The 17,972-nt window shown below is 42.9% G+C and overlaps 1 protein-coding gene across 2 annotated transcripts in view; it reads right to left on the bottom strand.

Moving 5' to 3' along the window:
- Positions 1 to 17,972, bottom strand: part of PCDH7 (protocadherin 7) — a 1,192,777-nt gene that overhangs the window by 871,899 nt on the left and 302,906 nt on the right. Inside the window, exon 2 of one of the 2 annotated variants that reach the window (XM_073574721.1) lies at positions 13,103 to 13,935. The exons of the other annotated variant lie outside the window; for it this stretch is intronic. Within the exon in view, the coding sequence (XP_073430822.1) occupies positions 13,918 to 13,935 (18 nt within the window). The 3' untranslated portion in view covers positions 13,103 to 13,917. Of the gene's footprint in view, positions 1 to 13,102; positions 13,936 to 17,972 lie in introns of those variants that run through there. 2 annotated transcript variants of the gene reach the window in all.

Genomic DNA, 17,972 nt, shown 5'->3' with positions numbered 1-17,972 from the left:
GGCAGGCAAGGTAGTTAGTGATAACGGCCGTAATTTTGTGGCAGCCATAGCCCTTTTAAAACTCAGCCACATACCTTGCTTGGCTCACACCTTGAACCTGGTGGTGCAGTGCTTCCTCAAAAATTATCCGGAGTTAACAGCCCTGCTCCAGAAGGTGCGAAGACTGTGCGCGCGCATCCGCCGGTCGCCTGTACACTCCGTTCGTATGCAGAAGCTGCAGCGATTGCTCCACCTTCCCAACCACCGCCTCATTATCAACATTGCAACAAGGTGGAACTCCACCCTGCACATGGTGGAGCGGCTGTGCGAGTAGAGGCAGGCCATAATGCATTTGTGGGAGGATACACGGCCAGGCACTTTGAGAGCAGACATGGAGTTGACAGGTGTGCAGTGGTCGAAGCTGAAAGACCTCTGTAAAGTCCTTCAGTGTTTTGAGGAATGCACACGGCTGGTAAGCGCAGACGACGCCATCCTAAGCATGAGCATCCCACTTATGCATCTGCTCATGCAAACTTTGACGCACCTTAAGGAGCAGGCGTCTGCAGCCAATGTTGATGAGGAGGAAGAGGAGGAGGGAATCCTTGATGACATTCAGCCATTGTCTGCTCAGGGACCTCTCCTGGACGAGGTGGAGGAAGAAGAGGAGGAGGAGGATGATGATGGGGATGATTACTTAGGGGAGGAGGATGCATCTCGTGGGGCAAGTGAAAATGTTGGCGTGGCAAGGTCTGGTACAGGGTTTGTGCGTGACTGGAGGGATGTGGATTTGCCAGAAAGTGCTCCTCCACCCAGCACTCGCAGTGCATCATTGACACCGGGAACATTGGCCCACATGTGAGATTATGCCTTGCAGATCCTAAAAAGGGACCCCCGCATTGCCAAAATGATGAACGATGATGACTACTGGTTGGCCAGCATCCTGGATCCACGCTATAAAGGCAAATTACAAAACATCATGCCACAGGAGAACCTTGACCTAATATTGGCTAATAAACAAGCAACTCTGGTAAATCGGTTGCTTGAGGCATTCCCAGCACACAGCAGTGGTGATGGTTCTCACACGAGCCGTACGGGCCGGGGGCAGCTTGGCAGAGGTGTTCGTGGTGCACACAGCAGAAGTGGCGTTGGAGACAGGGGTTTCATGACAATGTTGTGGACTGATTTTTCAAATACCGCTCACACAACTGGTAATACTGCATCGATGGAAAGTGACAGGAGACAGCAGTTGTCAACTATGGTTACAAACTACTTTTCCTCCCATATCGATGTTCTCCCACACAGGTCATTCCCCTTTGACTATTGGGCCGCTAAACTGGACACCTGGCCTGAATTGGCCCAATATGCCTTACAGGAGCTCGCTTGCCCAGCTGCAAGTGTGCTATCGGAAAGAGTCTTCAGTGCAGCTGGATCAATTCTGACAGAAAAAAGGACCCGTCTGTCAACCCAAAATGTGGATGATCTAACCTTCATTAAAATGAACCACGCATGGCTTTCCAAGGATTTTGTCCCACCTTCCCCTGATGACACATAGGGTGACAGAAAAATGGCTTGCTTTGGTCCACCTCTTCCTGGGACTTCACCTATTTCGCCTTTTGCATCAGCTGAATGTCCAACATCAACATATGCCACTTTCTAAAACTCCCTAACTGTGCTGCCTCCCCCCCATGGCCGGGGTCACCACCTAGCGCACGACAACGTGCGAGTGCCGTTGCCCTGGACAGGTGGGTAGGCCGACTCTTGGGCACGGGCACTGGCACAGGGTCCCTCATAGTGCAATCAAGTGTCTCTGACGGTGGTGGTGCACACCCGCCGTCAGACACACCGCTGTACTATGAGGGGCCCAGTACTAGTACCGACGTCCACGAGTGGGCCCCCCTTGCTTGGGCAGGGCCCCAGCATATGCAATCTTTACCTCTCCCTGCTCCTCCGCTGTGTAATCTGGGCCGTCAAATCCATACTGTGCCTGACACCGTCTGAGCCTGCCTCCTGAGACATATATTTTGAATGTGTACGCTATCCATACATGTTATCTGGGGAAACGGTACCCTTTCTAACCTTTGTGCAATCACGTGCAATCCATACTGGGCCTAACACCGTCTGAGCCTGCCTCCTGAGACATATATTTTGAATGTGTACGCTATCCATACATGTTATCTGGGGAAACGGTACCCTTTCTAACCTTTGTGCAATCACGTGCAATCCATACTGGGCCTAACACCGTCTGAGCCTGCCACCTGAGACATATATTTTGAATGTGTACGCTATCCATACATGTTATCTGGGGAAACGGTACCCTTTCTAACCTTTGTGCAATCACGTGCAATCCATACTGGGCCTAACACCGTCTGAGCCTGCCTCCTGAGACATATATTTTGAATGTGTACGCTATCCATACATGTTATCTGGGGAAACGGTACCCTTTCTAACCTTTGTGCAATCACGTGCAATCCATACTGGGCCTGACACCGTCTGAGCCTGCCTCCTGAGACATATATTTTGAATGTGTACGCTATCCATACATGTTATCAGGGGATACGGTACCCTTTCTAACCTTTGTGCAATCACGTGCAATCCATACTGGGCCTGACACCGTCTGAGCCTGCCTCCTGAGACATATATTTTGAATGTGTACGCTATCCATACATGTTATCCGGGGAAACGGTACCCTTTCTAACCTTTGTGCAATCACGTGCAATCCATACTGGGCCTAACACCGTCTGAGCCTGCCTCCTGAGACATATATTTTGAATGTGTACGCTATCCATACATGTTATCCGGGGATACGGTACCCTTTCTAACCTTTGTGCAATCACGTGCAATCCATACTGGGCCTAACACCGTCTGAGCCTGCCTCCTGAGACATATATTTTGAATGTGTACGCTATCCATACATGTTATCCGGGGATACGGTACCCTTTCTAACCTTTGTGCAATCACGTGCAATCCATACTGGGCCTAACACCGTCTGAGCCTGCCTCCTGAGACATATATTTTGAATGTGTACGCTATCCATACATGTTATCCGGGGATACGGTACCCTTTCTAACCTTTGTGCAGTCACGTGCAATCCATACTGGGCCTAACACCGTCTGAGCCTGCCTCCTGAGACATATATTTTGAATGTGTACGCTATCCATACATGTTATCCGGGGATACGGTGCCCTTTCTAACCTTTGTGCAATCACGTGCAATCCATACTGGGCCTAACACCGTCTGAGCCTGCCTCCTGAGACATATATTTTGAATGTGTACGCTATCCATACATGTTATCTGGGGATACGGTACCCTTTCTAACCTTTGTGCAATCACGTGCAATCCATACTGGGCCTAACACCATCTGAGCCTGCCTCCTGAGACATATATTTTGAATGTGTACGCTATCCATACATGTTATCTGGGGATACGGTACCCTTTCTAACCTTTGTGCAATCACGTGCAATCCAAACTGGGCCTAACACCGTCTGAGCCTGCCTCCTGAGACATATATTTTGAATGTGTACGCTATCCATACATGTTATCTGGGGATACGGTACCCTTTCTAACCTTTGTGCAATCACGTGCAATCCATACTGGGCCTAACACCGTATGAGCCTTCCTCCTTAGACATATATTTTGAATGTGTACGCTATCCATACATGTTATCTGGGGATACGGTACCCTTTCTAACCTTTGTGCAATCACGTGCAATCCATACTGGGCCTAACACCGTCTGAGCCTGCCTCCTGAGACATATATTTTGAATGTGTACGCTATCCATACATGTTATCAGGGGATACGGTACCGTTTCTAACCTTTGTGCAATCACGTGCAATCCATACTGGGCCTGACACCGTCTGAGCCTGCCTCCTGAGACATATATTTTGAATGTGTACGCTATCCATACATGTTATCCGGGGAAACGGTACCCTTTCTAACCTTTGTGCAATCACGTGCAATCCATACTGGGCCTAACACCATCTGAGCCTGCCTCCTGAGACATATATTTTGAATGTGTACGCTATCCATACATGTTATCTGGGGATACGGTACCCTTTCTAACCTTTGTGCAATCACGTGCAATCCATACTGGGCCTAACACCGTTTGAGCCTGCCTCCTGAGACATATATTTTGAATGTGTACGCTATCCATACATGTTATCTGGGGATACGGTACCCTTTCTAACCTTTGTGCAATCACGTGCTATCCATACTGGGCCTAACACCGTCTGAGCCTGCCTCCTGAGACATATATTTTGAATGTGTACGCTATCCATACATGTTATTCGGGGATACGGTACCCTTTCTAACCTTTGTGCAATCACGTGCAATCCATACTGGGCCTAACACCGTCTGAGCCTGCCTCCTGAGACATATATTTTGAATGTGTACGCTATCCATACATGTTATCCGGGGTTACAGTACCCTTTCTAACCTTTGTGCAATCACGTGCAATCCATACTGGGCCTAACACCGTCTGAGCCTGCCTCCTGAGACATATATTTTGAATGTGTACGCTATCCTTACATGTTATCCGGGGATACGGTACCCTTTCTAACCTTTGTGCAATCGCGTGCAATCCATACTGGGCCTAACACCGTCTGAGCCTGCCTCCTGAGACATATATTTTGAATGTGTACGCTATCCATACATGTTATCTGGGGATACGGTACCCTTTCTGACCTTTGTGCAATCACGTGCAATCCATACTGGGCCTAACACCGTCTGAGCCTGCCTCCTGAGACATATATTTTGAATGTGTACGCTATCCATACATGTTATCAGGGGATACGGTACCGTTTCTAACCTTTGTGCAATCACGTGCAATCCATACTGGGCCTGACACCGTCTGAGCCTGCCTCCTGAGACATATATTTTGAATGTGTACGCTATCCATACATGTTATCCGGGGAAACGGTACCCTTTCTAACCTTTGTGCAATCACGTGCAATCCATACTGGACCTAACACCATCTGAGCCTGCCTCCTGAGACATATATTTTGAATGTGTACGCTATCCATACATGTTATCTGGGGATACGGTACCCTTTCTAACCTTTGTGCAATCACGTGCAATCCATACTGGGCCTAATACCGTTTGAGCCTGCCTCCTGAGACATATATTTTGAATGTGTACGCTATCCATACATGTTATCTGGGGATACGGTACCCTTTCTAACCTTTGTGCAATCACGTGCTATCCATACTGGGCCTAACACCGTCTGAGCCTGCCTCCTGAGACATATATTTTGAATGTGTACGCTATCCATACATGTTATTCGGGGATACGGTACCCTTTCTAACCTTTGTGCAATCACGTGCAATCCATACTGGGCCTAACACCGTCTGAGCCTGCCTCCTGAGACATATATTTTGAATGTGTACGCTATCCATACATGTTATCCGGGGTTACAGTACCCTTTCTAACCTTTGTGCAATCACGTGCAATCCATACTGGGCCTAACACCGTCTGAGCCTGCCTCCCGAGACATATATTTTGAATGTGTACGCTATCCTTACATGTTATCCGGGGATACGGTACCCTTTCTAACCTTTGTGCAATCACGTGCAATCCATACTGGGCCTAACACCGTCTGAGCCTGCCTCCTGAGACATATATTTTGAATGTGTACGCTATCCATACATGTTATCTGGGGATACGGTACCCTTTCTGACCTTTGTGCAATCACGTGCAATCCATACTGGGCCTAACACCGTCTGAGCCTGCCTCCTGAGACATATATTTTGAATGTGTACGCTATACATACATGTTATCCGGGGATACGGTACCCTTTCTAACCTTTGTGCAATCACGTGCAATCCATACTGGGCCTAACACCGTCTGAGCCTGCCTCCGGAGACATATATTTTGAATGTGTACGCTATCCATACATGTTATCCGGGGATACGGTACCCTTTCTAACCTTTGTACAATCACGTGCAATCCATACTGGGCCTAACACCGTCTGAGCCTGCCTCCTGAGACATATATTTTGAATGTGTACGCTATCCATACATGTTATCCGGGGATACGGTACCCTTTCTAACCTTTGTGCAATCACGTGCAATCCATACTGGGCCTAACACCGTCTGATCCTGCCTCCTGAGACATATATTTTGAATGTGTACGCTATCCATACATGTTATCTGGGGACACGGTACCCTTTCTAACCTTTGTGCAATCACGTGCAATCCATACTGGGCCTAACACCGTCTGAGCCTGCCTCCTAAGACATATATTTTGAATGTGTACGCTATCCATACATGTTATCTGGGGATACGGTACCCTTTCTAACCTTTGTGCAATTACGTGCAATCCATACTGGGCCTAACACCGTCTGAGCCTGCCTCCTGAGACATATATTTTGAATGTGTACGCTATCCATACATGTTATCTGGGGATACAGTACCCTTTCTAACCTTTGTGCAATCACGTGCAATCCATACTGGGCCTAACACCGTCTGAGCCAGCCTCCTGAGACATATATTTTGTATGTGTACGCTATCCATACATGTTATCTGGGGATACGGTACCCTTTCTAACCTTTGTGCAATCACGTGCAATCCATACTGGGCCTAACACCGTCTGAGAATGATAGATGGGGCCCACCATACACTGGAACAGTCCAAAGGTGGACATCAGACACTGGCGCATCATTTACAGGGCCCATTATACACTAGAGCATTAGAAATGGGGCCCATTATGTTTGGAGCATTATTTGGGCCCATAAGACAGTAGAGCTTCATCCATGGGGACCAACATATACTGTAGCAATATGTGGAGCTCATCATATACTGTTTCAAACATTATATGGGACCAATGATTCTGTATGGAGAAATAGATGGGCCTCGTCATGAGATGTAAAAAGTGAGGTATTTTTCATTGTACTATACCGCTATTTCTCTGCCATGATGAGTTGTGGTATGTGTTAAAGGGGCGCTCTTTCGCCCAGGGCACATGAAAACCTGGAGCCAGCCCTCCCCCCCCACAGTCTGTAGCCAAATAACCCCCATTTTTCAGTGCTTAACTTGTATTATGAAGTTAATTAAGGTTGACAAGCTTAAGTAAGAAGAATTGATGCTTTTGGCATTCAAATGGGCACTGTTGGTGTGTTTCCTGTCCTCCTCTCACAGCCGACTTTTATTCCCCATTGACTTACATTGGGTTTCGTGTTTCGGGACGACCCCGACTTTTCCCTATAATCAGACGATCTTGCTCGACCCGACTTTTGGAAAAGTCGGGTTTCACGAAACGAAACGCGACCCTAAAAAACCAAAAGTCGCTCAACTCTACTTATAGCTAAAGTTTTAAAAAGTTTGTTTTTAATTTCATCTCAGTTGTCAATTAAGTCTCTGAATGTAGTATCTGACCACACAGACATTTTGTAAATTTGTTTTAAACTTTTATCATTTGCTTAACTTTGTCTTAGATTATCTTTGTATTAAAGCAGGTAAGCTGCACAAATAAAATGTTTCCCATTGTGTTAAACAAAGGTTTGTTCGGTGCTTGCTACATGTGTATGACAATATGCAGTAGCTGGAATAGAAGCATTCAATAACAATTACAATATACAGGGATGAGATTACAGACATAATTATTATTGATGAGTGAATCTGCCTGAATATAATTTACACAGCCTGCTCTTATTTGGTCAGGAACTTCATTTTGCATGAAATTTATTCTCAGTTTTCCAGAAACAATTATATATATACAGTATATTATATTTAAGACTTTGTGTAATTGGAATGCAATATTCAAAAATACAAAATTAAAATCAGGTGTCGACAGGAGTTTTCACTTATGCTACAATGCTTGTTATGGGATCAGACATATAGGGCAGGGACCTCTCCTAGATACTGTAGGGCTTTGTGAGATAGTGTAGTTTGTTACACCCGAGAGCTGCTTTGCCTTCTCTTTTCCTATGGATTATTGCCTACGAGACTTCATTCTTAGGTGGTATCCTTAAGAAGGATCAGTAGTTCCCCCATATTACTTTTATTCTACTCAGCTAGCACCATTCTTGACCAGGTTAGTCCTAGTTACCCTAAGTCCATATGACTTCAATACCGTCATAACAAGAGTGACAAGACACAAGAGTGGCTTTGCTTTTGGAAAAAAGTTTTATGTTTGTTCATTTCCCTTTTTTTTAAATGTGTATCATTTACAAACTTTAATACATTTTTTTAAATATTTATTAAACAATTGTTATCTTTTTACTGTTACAGAAGCGTCGCTACAAGCTACTCTGTTAGAATTAGCACCGCGGCACCAACCCATATGCCCAAAAAGCAAAAGTGTGCAACAATAACACGATATGGCGCCAACACAAACTTTTTAGACTTTGTATATTGATTATTATGGAACTCTGGCGACTCTGCTACTAAATATTCCTTTCATCAAAGATTTTTATTATCAATTCAAGGACAAAATATCAACATATAAGATTGTATTGTGCTTATAGAACCTATTATAAAGCATTATGCACGCATACACACTCTCTATTAGAAAGGTATTATGAACAGCCAGAAATAAAATTCACAAAAAAACAAGTTTTCGAATAAGCCTGAAGACACCGCGGCATATTGTACTAGAAGGAAAACAATTGATGCTTTTGGTATTTCTCAAGAAAAAAAAGCAATCAAGGGTAAAATGAACTCATGAAGAGTGTGATTAAATGATGGGGAGGTAGAAGTGTAGAAAGCAGATTTATTCTCAGGACTAGTACTGAACCTCACTTGGTAGGAGAATTCCTTAAGCTTGATGGAGCATGAGTTTCCAATATATGTGAAATTAAGTATTCATTTTCCCCTTCGCTGAGTCTTCTTGGACATTTCTCTGAATCTTGATAGATAATAGATAGATAACTAACTAATTTAGTTTATACTCAAGTATTTTCTCATCTTTCTTATACCTTGCTAGTTACTTATAACAATGGAGAAATCTCAGCTTTGCTGCATGGACACCTTGGAAATGTAATTCGGCCAAGATATACATTTTTCTCTATTCATTTCTAGAAATAAATGTTATGATCGTAGATGAGTAAATATATTTGAGTGGAATTGAATTCTACGTGAACTTTTCAACAACTCGCATTCATCTAAATACAGATTTCCTGTCATTTGCTTCAGCGTGGATACAGCAAAATGGCGGCTTCTTGCCACCATTTTCGTGGACCATAAAGGACCATCAAAAGTTTTTAAAAAATCCTTATATCCATCTGTCCTCACTGTATCTTCTGATCACATCTGCTCATCATGTTGTACATCGTGATGTCATGATGATGGAGCTTCTGCATTCTTGCGCAGAACTCTCCTGAGCCCCATACTAGGATATTAGTGCCCCAGAGAATAATAAAGAGCATTTAATTTGCATAGAATAACTTGGGTTTCCTGGAAAAATCCAAACGAAGAGGCAAATTCCAATTTACCTGATCCGCTCATCTGTATTTCTGACCAAAAACATTTTAAAAGGTAACTGTAAAATAGGAAGCATCGAAGAGCAAACTTTAAGGCAATGTTCAGACTATGTGACCATTTCATCAACTGAAAAAAATAAAACAAATGAAAAAGCAAACAAATAAGGCACAAGTAAAGCTTAAAATAAAAGTGAGTTTGTGAGTTTTCTTGTTTAGACATTTCTGTTAAAGTTAAAAACATATGAGTTGTATAAAAGCACAAGGAAGTCTGGACAAAACTCTCCATTGGCCAGTATAGCGAAGCTCATTCAGGTAGCTACAGTTTAAAGATAATGTATACTACATAAAGCGAAACAAACTATAACACATGTCTGTCCGACAATCTGATATTTGTGGTGGGGTCCATCTGTTTCCCAACATGTGATGGCAGAGCGAACGTTCCGATGTGTGCTATAGTCAGTTGAGATAGCCAGATGGAATATTGGCTAAACCATCGTATTGGACAAATCTTCTCAAAGATGTAGGGGGCTTAAAGTGCTCATACACCGTGAAGAGCATGATTCCATATTCAGCTAATAGCCATGTTTATTCACGTATTCAAGCTTCACTATGTGCTTTTGTCAAAGAGTGTAGAGTAATCAGACATCTTTGGAGGCAAAAATAACTTTGATGGGAACCAAAGAACTTGGTGTTAAATAGTCAATCATTCTCTCCCCCAATATTATTTGTCCTGCAGGAGAAAGCCCACCATACAGGATAGTTGACCAGATCCAGTAAAATCAGCAGTTTTTACTGAGATACATTTCATATTTTTGGAGTCTTTAAAGAGAACCAATCTTAATAATTTTGCATATTCGTTGAAGAAATCCACAGCCTGGTTGTTGTTTAAGCATCATTAGAAGTTTGGGTTTCCTATGCTTTTCAGGAATTGGAGCGGAACTTTGGGGGGACTGTGTGTATGGTTTTCTGCTCCTGCCCTGGACCCTATGCTGCTTCTAATGTCTGTATCTTCTTCTCATTTTAGCTGTGGGTGGCACTTATGCAGATTAACCTCCTGGCTGTCTTCAGAAAAATGTCTCTGATGGCAGCGCAGGTGCAGATTTAGATGTTGGCTTGTCATTTTACTCAAGGACTCTGGGAAGTCACTCGGCATATGCACCTCCATCGACACCATTTCACTAAAGTCTGCTGCGAGATCAATCTGAACAAGCACCAAAGGGCACCAGTGTGAAATTTAAAGCAGAAAGAACCAGGCTGCGGATTTCTTCACTATATCTATTGATTCAGTTTATCAGCACCAGTATGGCCTTGTCTTTATTTTAACATTAAAATCCTGAAGACAGGTTCCCTTTAAATCTCACCATCGACATTAAATAGCTAATCATTTGGCCTGGCAGCATTGATTAATGGGGATATTATAATATCATGTAGATAATTAAAAAGGTTGTCCAGAAACAGCTTACTAGTGACTTAAGGCCCCATCACACACAGCGAGATCGCTAGCGAGATCGCTGATTTTGTGACGCATCAGTGATCTCACCAGCAATATCGCTGTGTGTGGCACGCATCAGAGACCGGCCCCCCCGCCGGGTATCGCTGATCGTGCTCTTATGTCCTGGGCCGTTTTCTGATCATTGGTCTCCCACTGGCCAGCACGCATCGCTGCGTGAGGCAGCGGGAGAGCAGCGATCAGTGAGCTCCCAGCACTGCAAGCAGATGCTGGGAGCTGGTATCCAAGGTAAATATTGGGTAACTAAGCGCGCACTTCGCTTAGTTACCCGCTGTGTACCTTGGATACCAGCGTGCTCATGCTGGGAGCTGGTATCCAAGGTACACAGGTGGTAACTAAGTGCTGCGTGCGCTTAGTTACCCGATATTTACCTTCGATACCAGCGCCCAACGCGATCACGCAGGTATCCAAGGTACACAGAGTGTAACTAAGTGACACGCTTTCTTAGTTACCCGATATTTACCTTGGATACCAGCATCCTCGCTGGTCCTGATCGTTGGTGAAATCTGCCTGTTTGGTATCTCACCAGCGATCATGTAGCAAGGCACCAGCGATCCTGACAAGGTCGCATCGTTGTCGGGATCGCTGGTGCATCGTTATGTGTGACGGGGCCTTTATTCATAGCTTATGTCATTAGTATCAGTTTGTGGTAGTCTCACATCTGGCACACCCACTGATCAGCCATTTTTTGCTCCAGCAAATCAGAATTTAAACATTTTTAATAAAGTTGCAAGCAAAGCTTCATTCAAAGTGTATCGGTGTCTGCAAGGTAATGCACCTCCGCTCCTATCTTGTGGGTAGGTCATCAATATGCTGGTACCGGACAACCCCTTTTATCAGTGGGACTGGATGCTTCTAAAAGAAACTAAACTGACATATTACCTCTGAAATCTGCACTTTACACCAGCTCTGCCGCTCAGATCATACCTGCTGGATCGGCAGAGATGATGTAATGAGGTGTGATCACCTAAAAGGATAAATTATACTATTACCGCAGGGAGTCACCAAATTTACTTTTTTATTTGGGCATTAAAGTTGACATATACAGAGTATAAGTTTTGCCTGGAGTGTTTCAGTATAACAAAAAGGAGAATGTGGCAATGGTAAAATATGAAAAAAGTACTGCAGCCAAAAAAACATCGAGTTAAAAATACGCGATTATGTATGCGTTCATTCCTTCAGTTGTGTGTTAACTGTACGTGATGTAAAATCCTTTTGTTGGAAGTTTTTTCACTGCACTGATAAAGAACATATTTCTAGACTCTTTTTTATATATATTTTTCATCTCTAACAGGAAAATTGCCAGCATTTTATTATTTTGCTCCTATGTAGGACAATACGAACACCTGCAGATACAGAGATATGCCATTCTAAGGCAGGTGTGGGAAGAAGGAATTGCTGCTATAGGGAGGTATGTAGGTGTCTGTAAATACACAGCGCAAAATGGATAAAAATATTTATTGACTATGCTCATGGTGGGGAAGGTCAGAGAGACTGAGGCAAATTGAAATGTTCCTAAAACTTCTTAGTGTGCACAGATGGTGATGTTAGTTTCGCAGGAGAAATGTTGTGCAACAAAAGTAATTGAATGATGCAATGTGAGAAAATGGATTTATTCTACAATTGTTTGCATTTAGTTTTCATAAAGTCACATAAAAAGACCTGCAGATCACATATTATATATATATATATATATATATATATATATATATATATATATATATACAGCTCTGGCAAAAATTAAGAGACCACTGCAAAAAATTGATTTTTCTCTTTATAGGTATATTTTTGAGTAAAATGTAAATTGCTCTTTTATTCTATAAACTACTGACAACATGTTTATGAATTTCCAAGCAATAGATTTTTTAATTATTTTCAGAAAATGAGAGATGGTCAAAATAACAAAAAAAATGCAATGCTTGCAGACCTCAAATAATGCTAAGAAAAAAAGTTCATAATCATTTAGAAACAACAATACTAATGTTTTAACTCAGGAAGAGTTCAGAAATCAATATTTTGTGGAATAACCATGATTTTTAATCACAGCTTTCATGCATCTTGGCATGCTTTCCACCAGTCTTTCACACTGCTTTTGGGTGACCTTATGCCACTCCTGGTACAAAACTTTAAACAGTTCCTTGTTTGAAGGCTTGTGACTATCTTCCTCTTTATTACATTCCAGAGGTTTTCAATGTGGTTCAGGTCTGGAGATTGGGCTGGCCGTGACAGGGATTTGATGTGGTGGTCCTTCATCCACATATTGATTGACCTAGCTGTGTGGCATGGCGCATTGTCCTGCTGGAAAAACCAGTCCTCAGAGTTGAGGAACATTGCCTGAGCAGAAGCAATCAATTGTTTTTGCAGGATAACCTTGTATTCCTATGTCCTTCGCAAAGATTAACCTGCTCAATTTCAGCCTTGATGAAGCATCCCCAGATCATCACCGATCCTCCACCAAATTTCAATGTGAGTGCAAGACACTGTGGCTTGTACGCCTCTCCAGGTCTCTAACCATTAGACGACCAGATGTTGGAAAAAGCTGAAAATTAGACTCCAGAAAAGATTTCCTTACTCCAGTCCACTATGGTCCAATCCTTATGGTCTTTGGCAAACTTCAGCCTGGCTCTCCTTTGCTTCTCATTGATGAAATGTTTTTTTCTAGCTTTACATGACTTGAGCCCTGCCTCTAGGAGCCTGTTACGAACTGTTCTTGCCGTGCACTTCACCCCAGCTGCCATTTGTCATTCCATTTGTAGGTCACTTGATGTCATCCTGCGGTTGCTGAGTGACCTTCGAATAAGATGACGGTCATCCCGGTCAGTGGAGAGTCGTTTTCGCCATCTGCCGGTCTTTAGCTTCGTTGTCCCCAATGTCTGCTGGTTAAACTTGTTGTAATGGACTGCCATCTTCGAAATTTTAAGGATGGAGGCAATATGACGCTCACTAGTAAAGCCAGAATTGAACCCTTCTTTTCCTCACTCAAGACTTTTCTTTTTCAACTCCTTTGGCATATTTGTTATTTTTCGATTCCCACCTACAAAGAATGGAGTGGTCTGTAATTTTTTATCATAGATAGACTTCAACTGTGAGAGACAAAATCTAAAAATAAAAACCAGAAAAATCACATTGTATGATTTTTAAATAATTAAATTGCATCTTATTGAATAAAATAAGGATTTGATCATCAACCAACCTGCAGGAATTTTGACTCTCACTGACCTGTTAGTTTTTCTTTAAGAAGCCCTCCTACTATGCACTTATTACCTGTATTAATTGTACCTGCTTGAACTCGTTACCTGTATAGAAGACTCCTATCCACACACTCAATCACACTCCAACCTCTCCACCATGGCCAAGACCAAAGAGCTGTCTAAGGATACCAGCAACAAAATTGCACAAAGGCTATGGTGGCTACATGAGAATAGGCAAGCAGCTTGGTGAGAAGGCAGCAATGGTTGGCACCAAATATTAGAGAATGGAAGAAATACAAGATGACTGTCAACCTTCCTTGGTCTGGGGCTCCATGCAAGATCATGCCTCGTGGGGTAAGGATGATTCTGATAAAGGTCAGGAATCAGCCCAGACCTGATCTGGAGAAGATCTGGATGGAGGAGTGGACCAAAATCCCTGCTGCAGTATGTGTAAGCTCGGTCAAGAACTACAGGAAACATCTGACCTCTGTAAATGCAAACAAAGGTTTCTGTACCAAATATTAAGTTCTGTTTTTTGATTGTATCAAATACTTAATTTATGCAATACATAAATAAACATTCTGTCTCTCACAGGTGAAGTGTACTTACGATAAAAATTACAGACCTCTGTTCTTTGTAGGTGGGAAAACTTGCAAAATCGTGTACATTAGAGATGAGTGGATCTTTGGAAATTCAAATTGGCCTACTTCACCGAATCCTCCCTCAAAAATGCGACTTGCAGCGAATAAACTTGTTCAAACCACAATACTGGAAAGCTTGTATTTTCTCAGCAAATACATGTGGTTGAGCAGAGAGATAGAGAATCACTGACCATAAGAGATAAGATTTTATAATATAGAGACCCGGCTGACCATAAGAGCTTAGGGTACCGTTACACTTAGCGACGCACCTGCGATCCCGACAACGATACGACCTGGTAAGGATCGCGGGTGCGTCGCTAAATGGTTGCTAGTAAGCTGTCAAACAGTCCTATTTACCCAATGATGCAGCAACGATCCAACGATCCGTATAACAACCTCGGCAATCGTTGGAACCTTGGCACACAGCAGCGATTCTGACGACTCCCGCATGCGTCCATGATTTCTCAGTCGCTAACGAGGTCGCTCGTCTGTGTCAAACACAGTGATGCGCGCTGGCCAGCGGGACACCAGCAATCAAAAAATGGCCCAGGACATTCGAGCACGATCAGCGACATCGCAGCGGGGGCCCGGTCGCTGCTAAGTGTCACACGTAACGAGATCGCTGGCGAGGTCGCTGTTGCGTCACAAAATCGGTGACGCTTCAGCGATCTCGCTAGCGATCTCACTATGTGAGACGAGGCCTTTACATGCTTCACAAGAGAGAGACTTATCAGTGACTCTGGAGATAGGAAAGACTCTGCCGTACAAATAGTGCTCCAATGAGTCTTGTTGATCTGTGACGGCCCAGGTACCGACCACCACTTTACAAGGTACAGTCATGGCCAAAAGTATTGACACCCCTGCAATTCTGTCAGATAATACTCAGTTTCTTCCTGAAAATGATTGCAAACACAAATTCTTTGGTATTATTATCTTCATTTAATTTGTCTTAAATGAAAAAAACACAAAAAGAATTGTCCTAAAGCCAAATTGGATATAATTCCACACCAAACATAAACAAGAGGGTGGACAAAAGTATTGGCACTGTGCGAAAAATCATGTGATGCTTCTCTAATTTGTGTAATTAACAGCACCTGTAACTTACCTGTGGCACCTAACAGGTGTTGGCAATAACTAAATCACACTTGCAGCCAGTTGACATGGATTAAAGTTGACTCAACCTCTGTCCTGTGTCCTTGTGTGTACCACATTGAGCATGGAGAAAAGAAAGAAGACCAAAGAACTGTCTGAGGACTTGAGAAACCAAATTGTGAGGAAGCATGAGCAATCTCAAGGCTACAAGTCCATCTCCAAAGACCTGAATGTTCCTGTGTCTACCGTGCGCAGTGTCATCAAGAAGTTTAAAGCCCATGGCACTGTGGCTAACCTCCCTAGATGTGGCCGGAAAAGAAAAATTGACAAGAGATTTCAACGCAAGATTGTGCGGATGTTGGATAAAGAACCTCCACTAACATCCAAACAAGTTCAAGCTGCCCTGCAGTCCGAGGGTACAACGGTGTCAACCCGTACTATCCGTCGGCATCTGAATGAAAAGGGACTGTATGGTAGGAGACCCAGGAAGACTCCACTTCTTACCCCGAGATATAAAAAAGCCAGGCTGGAGTTTGCCAAAACTTACCTGAAAAAGCCTAAAACATTTTGGAAGAATGTTCTTTGGTCAGATGAGACAAAAGTAGAGCTTTTAGGGCAAAAGCATCAACATAGAGTTTACAGGAGAAAAAAGAGGCATTCAAAGAAAAGTACACGGTCCCTACAGTCAAACATGGTGGAGGTTCCCTGATGTTTTGGGGTTGCTTTGCTGCCTCTGGCACTGGACTGCTTGACCGTGTGCATGGCATTATGAAGTCAGAAGACTACCAACAAATTTTGCAGCATAATTTAGGGCCCAGTGTGAGAAAGCTGGGTCTACCTCAGAGGTCATGGGTCTTCCAGCAGGACAATAACCCAAAACACACTTCAAAAAGCACTAGAAAATGGTTTGAGAGAAAGCACTGGAGACTTCTAAGGTGGCCAGCAATGAGTCCAGACCTGAATCCCATAGAACACCTGTGGAGAGATCTAAAAATGGCAGTTTGGAGAAGGCACCCTTCAAATATCAGGGACCTGGAGTAGTTTGCCAAAGAAGAATGGTCTAAAATTCCAGCAGAGCATTGTAAGAAACTCATTGATGGTTACCGGAAGTGATTGGTCGCAGTTATTTTGGCTAAAGGTTGTGCAACCAAGTATTAGGCTGAGGGTGCCAATACTTTTGTCCGGCCCATTTTTGGAGTTTTGTGTGAAATGATCAATGTTTTGCTTTTTGCTTCATTCTCTTTTGTGTTTTTTCATTTAAGACAAATTAAATGAAGATAATAATACCAAAGAATTTGTGTTTGCAATCATTTTCAGGAAGAAACTGAATATGATCTCACAGAATTGCAGGGGTGTCAATACTTTTGGCCATGACTGTATGATAATCCACTAGATATCATAGCTAGGAATTATGGGGAAGCCATGGGCCAAAGGACAATAGCTGGGCAATGTTGTTGCAAATGGTGCCAGGCAAGTTTATTTTTTTGGGAACCGCAAATCAAATCTCAAAATGTTTGAATTTGCATGAAAACAAAAAAATCTGAAAATCTGACTCAATTCAAACCTCCAGGATCAATCTTATTATCTTGAATAAATATATATGGAGTGAAAGAGCTGAGTTGTGCTCTCTGTTCACCTCTGTTCACTGGAAAGCAACCACTAGAGATCACTTTCTGATCTTCAAGTTAAAGCAGTAGGCTCCTGTGCAGTGAACGAGGATCACTATGCAGAGTGACTGAGCATGTGCGACCACCATTATTCAGCTCATTGTATGGACCTGCAAATTACTACATACTTTCAACACCAGATGGTGCCATGCTAGATAAGTCATAACTCTGCAATGGACACTTTATGTTTACTTGCTGCATCTCTTTTTAATTTTACCTTGCACATTATCAATCTGGTTTATTTTGTTCCTTTTCATAAACTAAAGTTGAATTTCCATGGGCATTGATTACAGTCTTGGCTAATGAAAAATATGCAATGGTGAAATTCATGCACATATTAATAGAAATCAATGTACAGGTAATAACTTCTTTTTCATTTACGGTATAAATGATTTATTCTCACATTTTCCCTTTTCTACTGGATTTACTGCATTTGACTCTTCTTTCTCTGGAGCTTATTTTCAATAGGTGCTTATCGCA

This window comes from Dendrobates tinctorius, unplaced genomic scaffold (genome assembly GCF_039654945.1).
Source record: "Dendrobates tinctorius isolate UK_male_01 unplaced genomic scaffold, ASM3965494v1 ptg000039l, whole genome shotgun sequence".
Lineage (NCBI taxonomy): Eukaryota > Metazoa > Chordata > Amphibia > Anura > Dendrobatidae > Dendrobates > Dendrobates tinctorius.
This window is presented reverse-complemented; position numbering and strand designations above follow the sequence as displayed.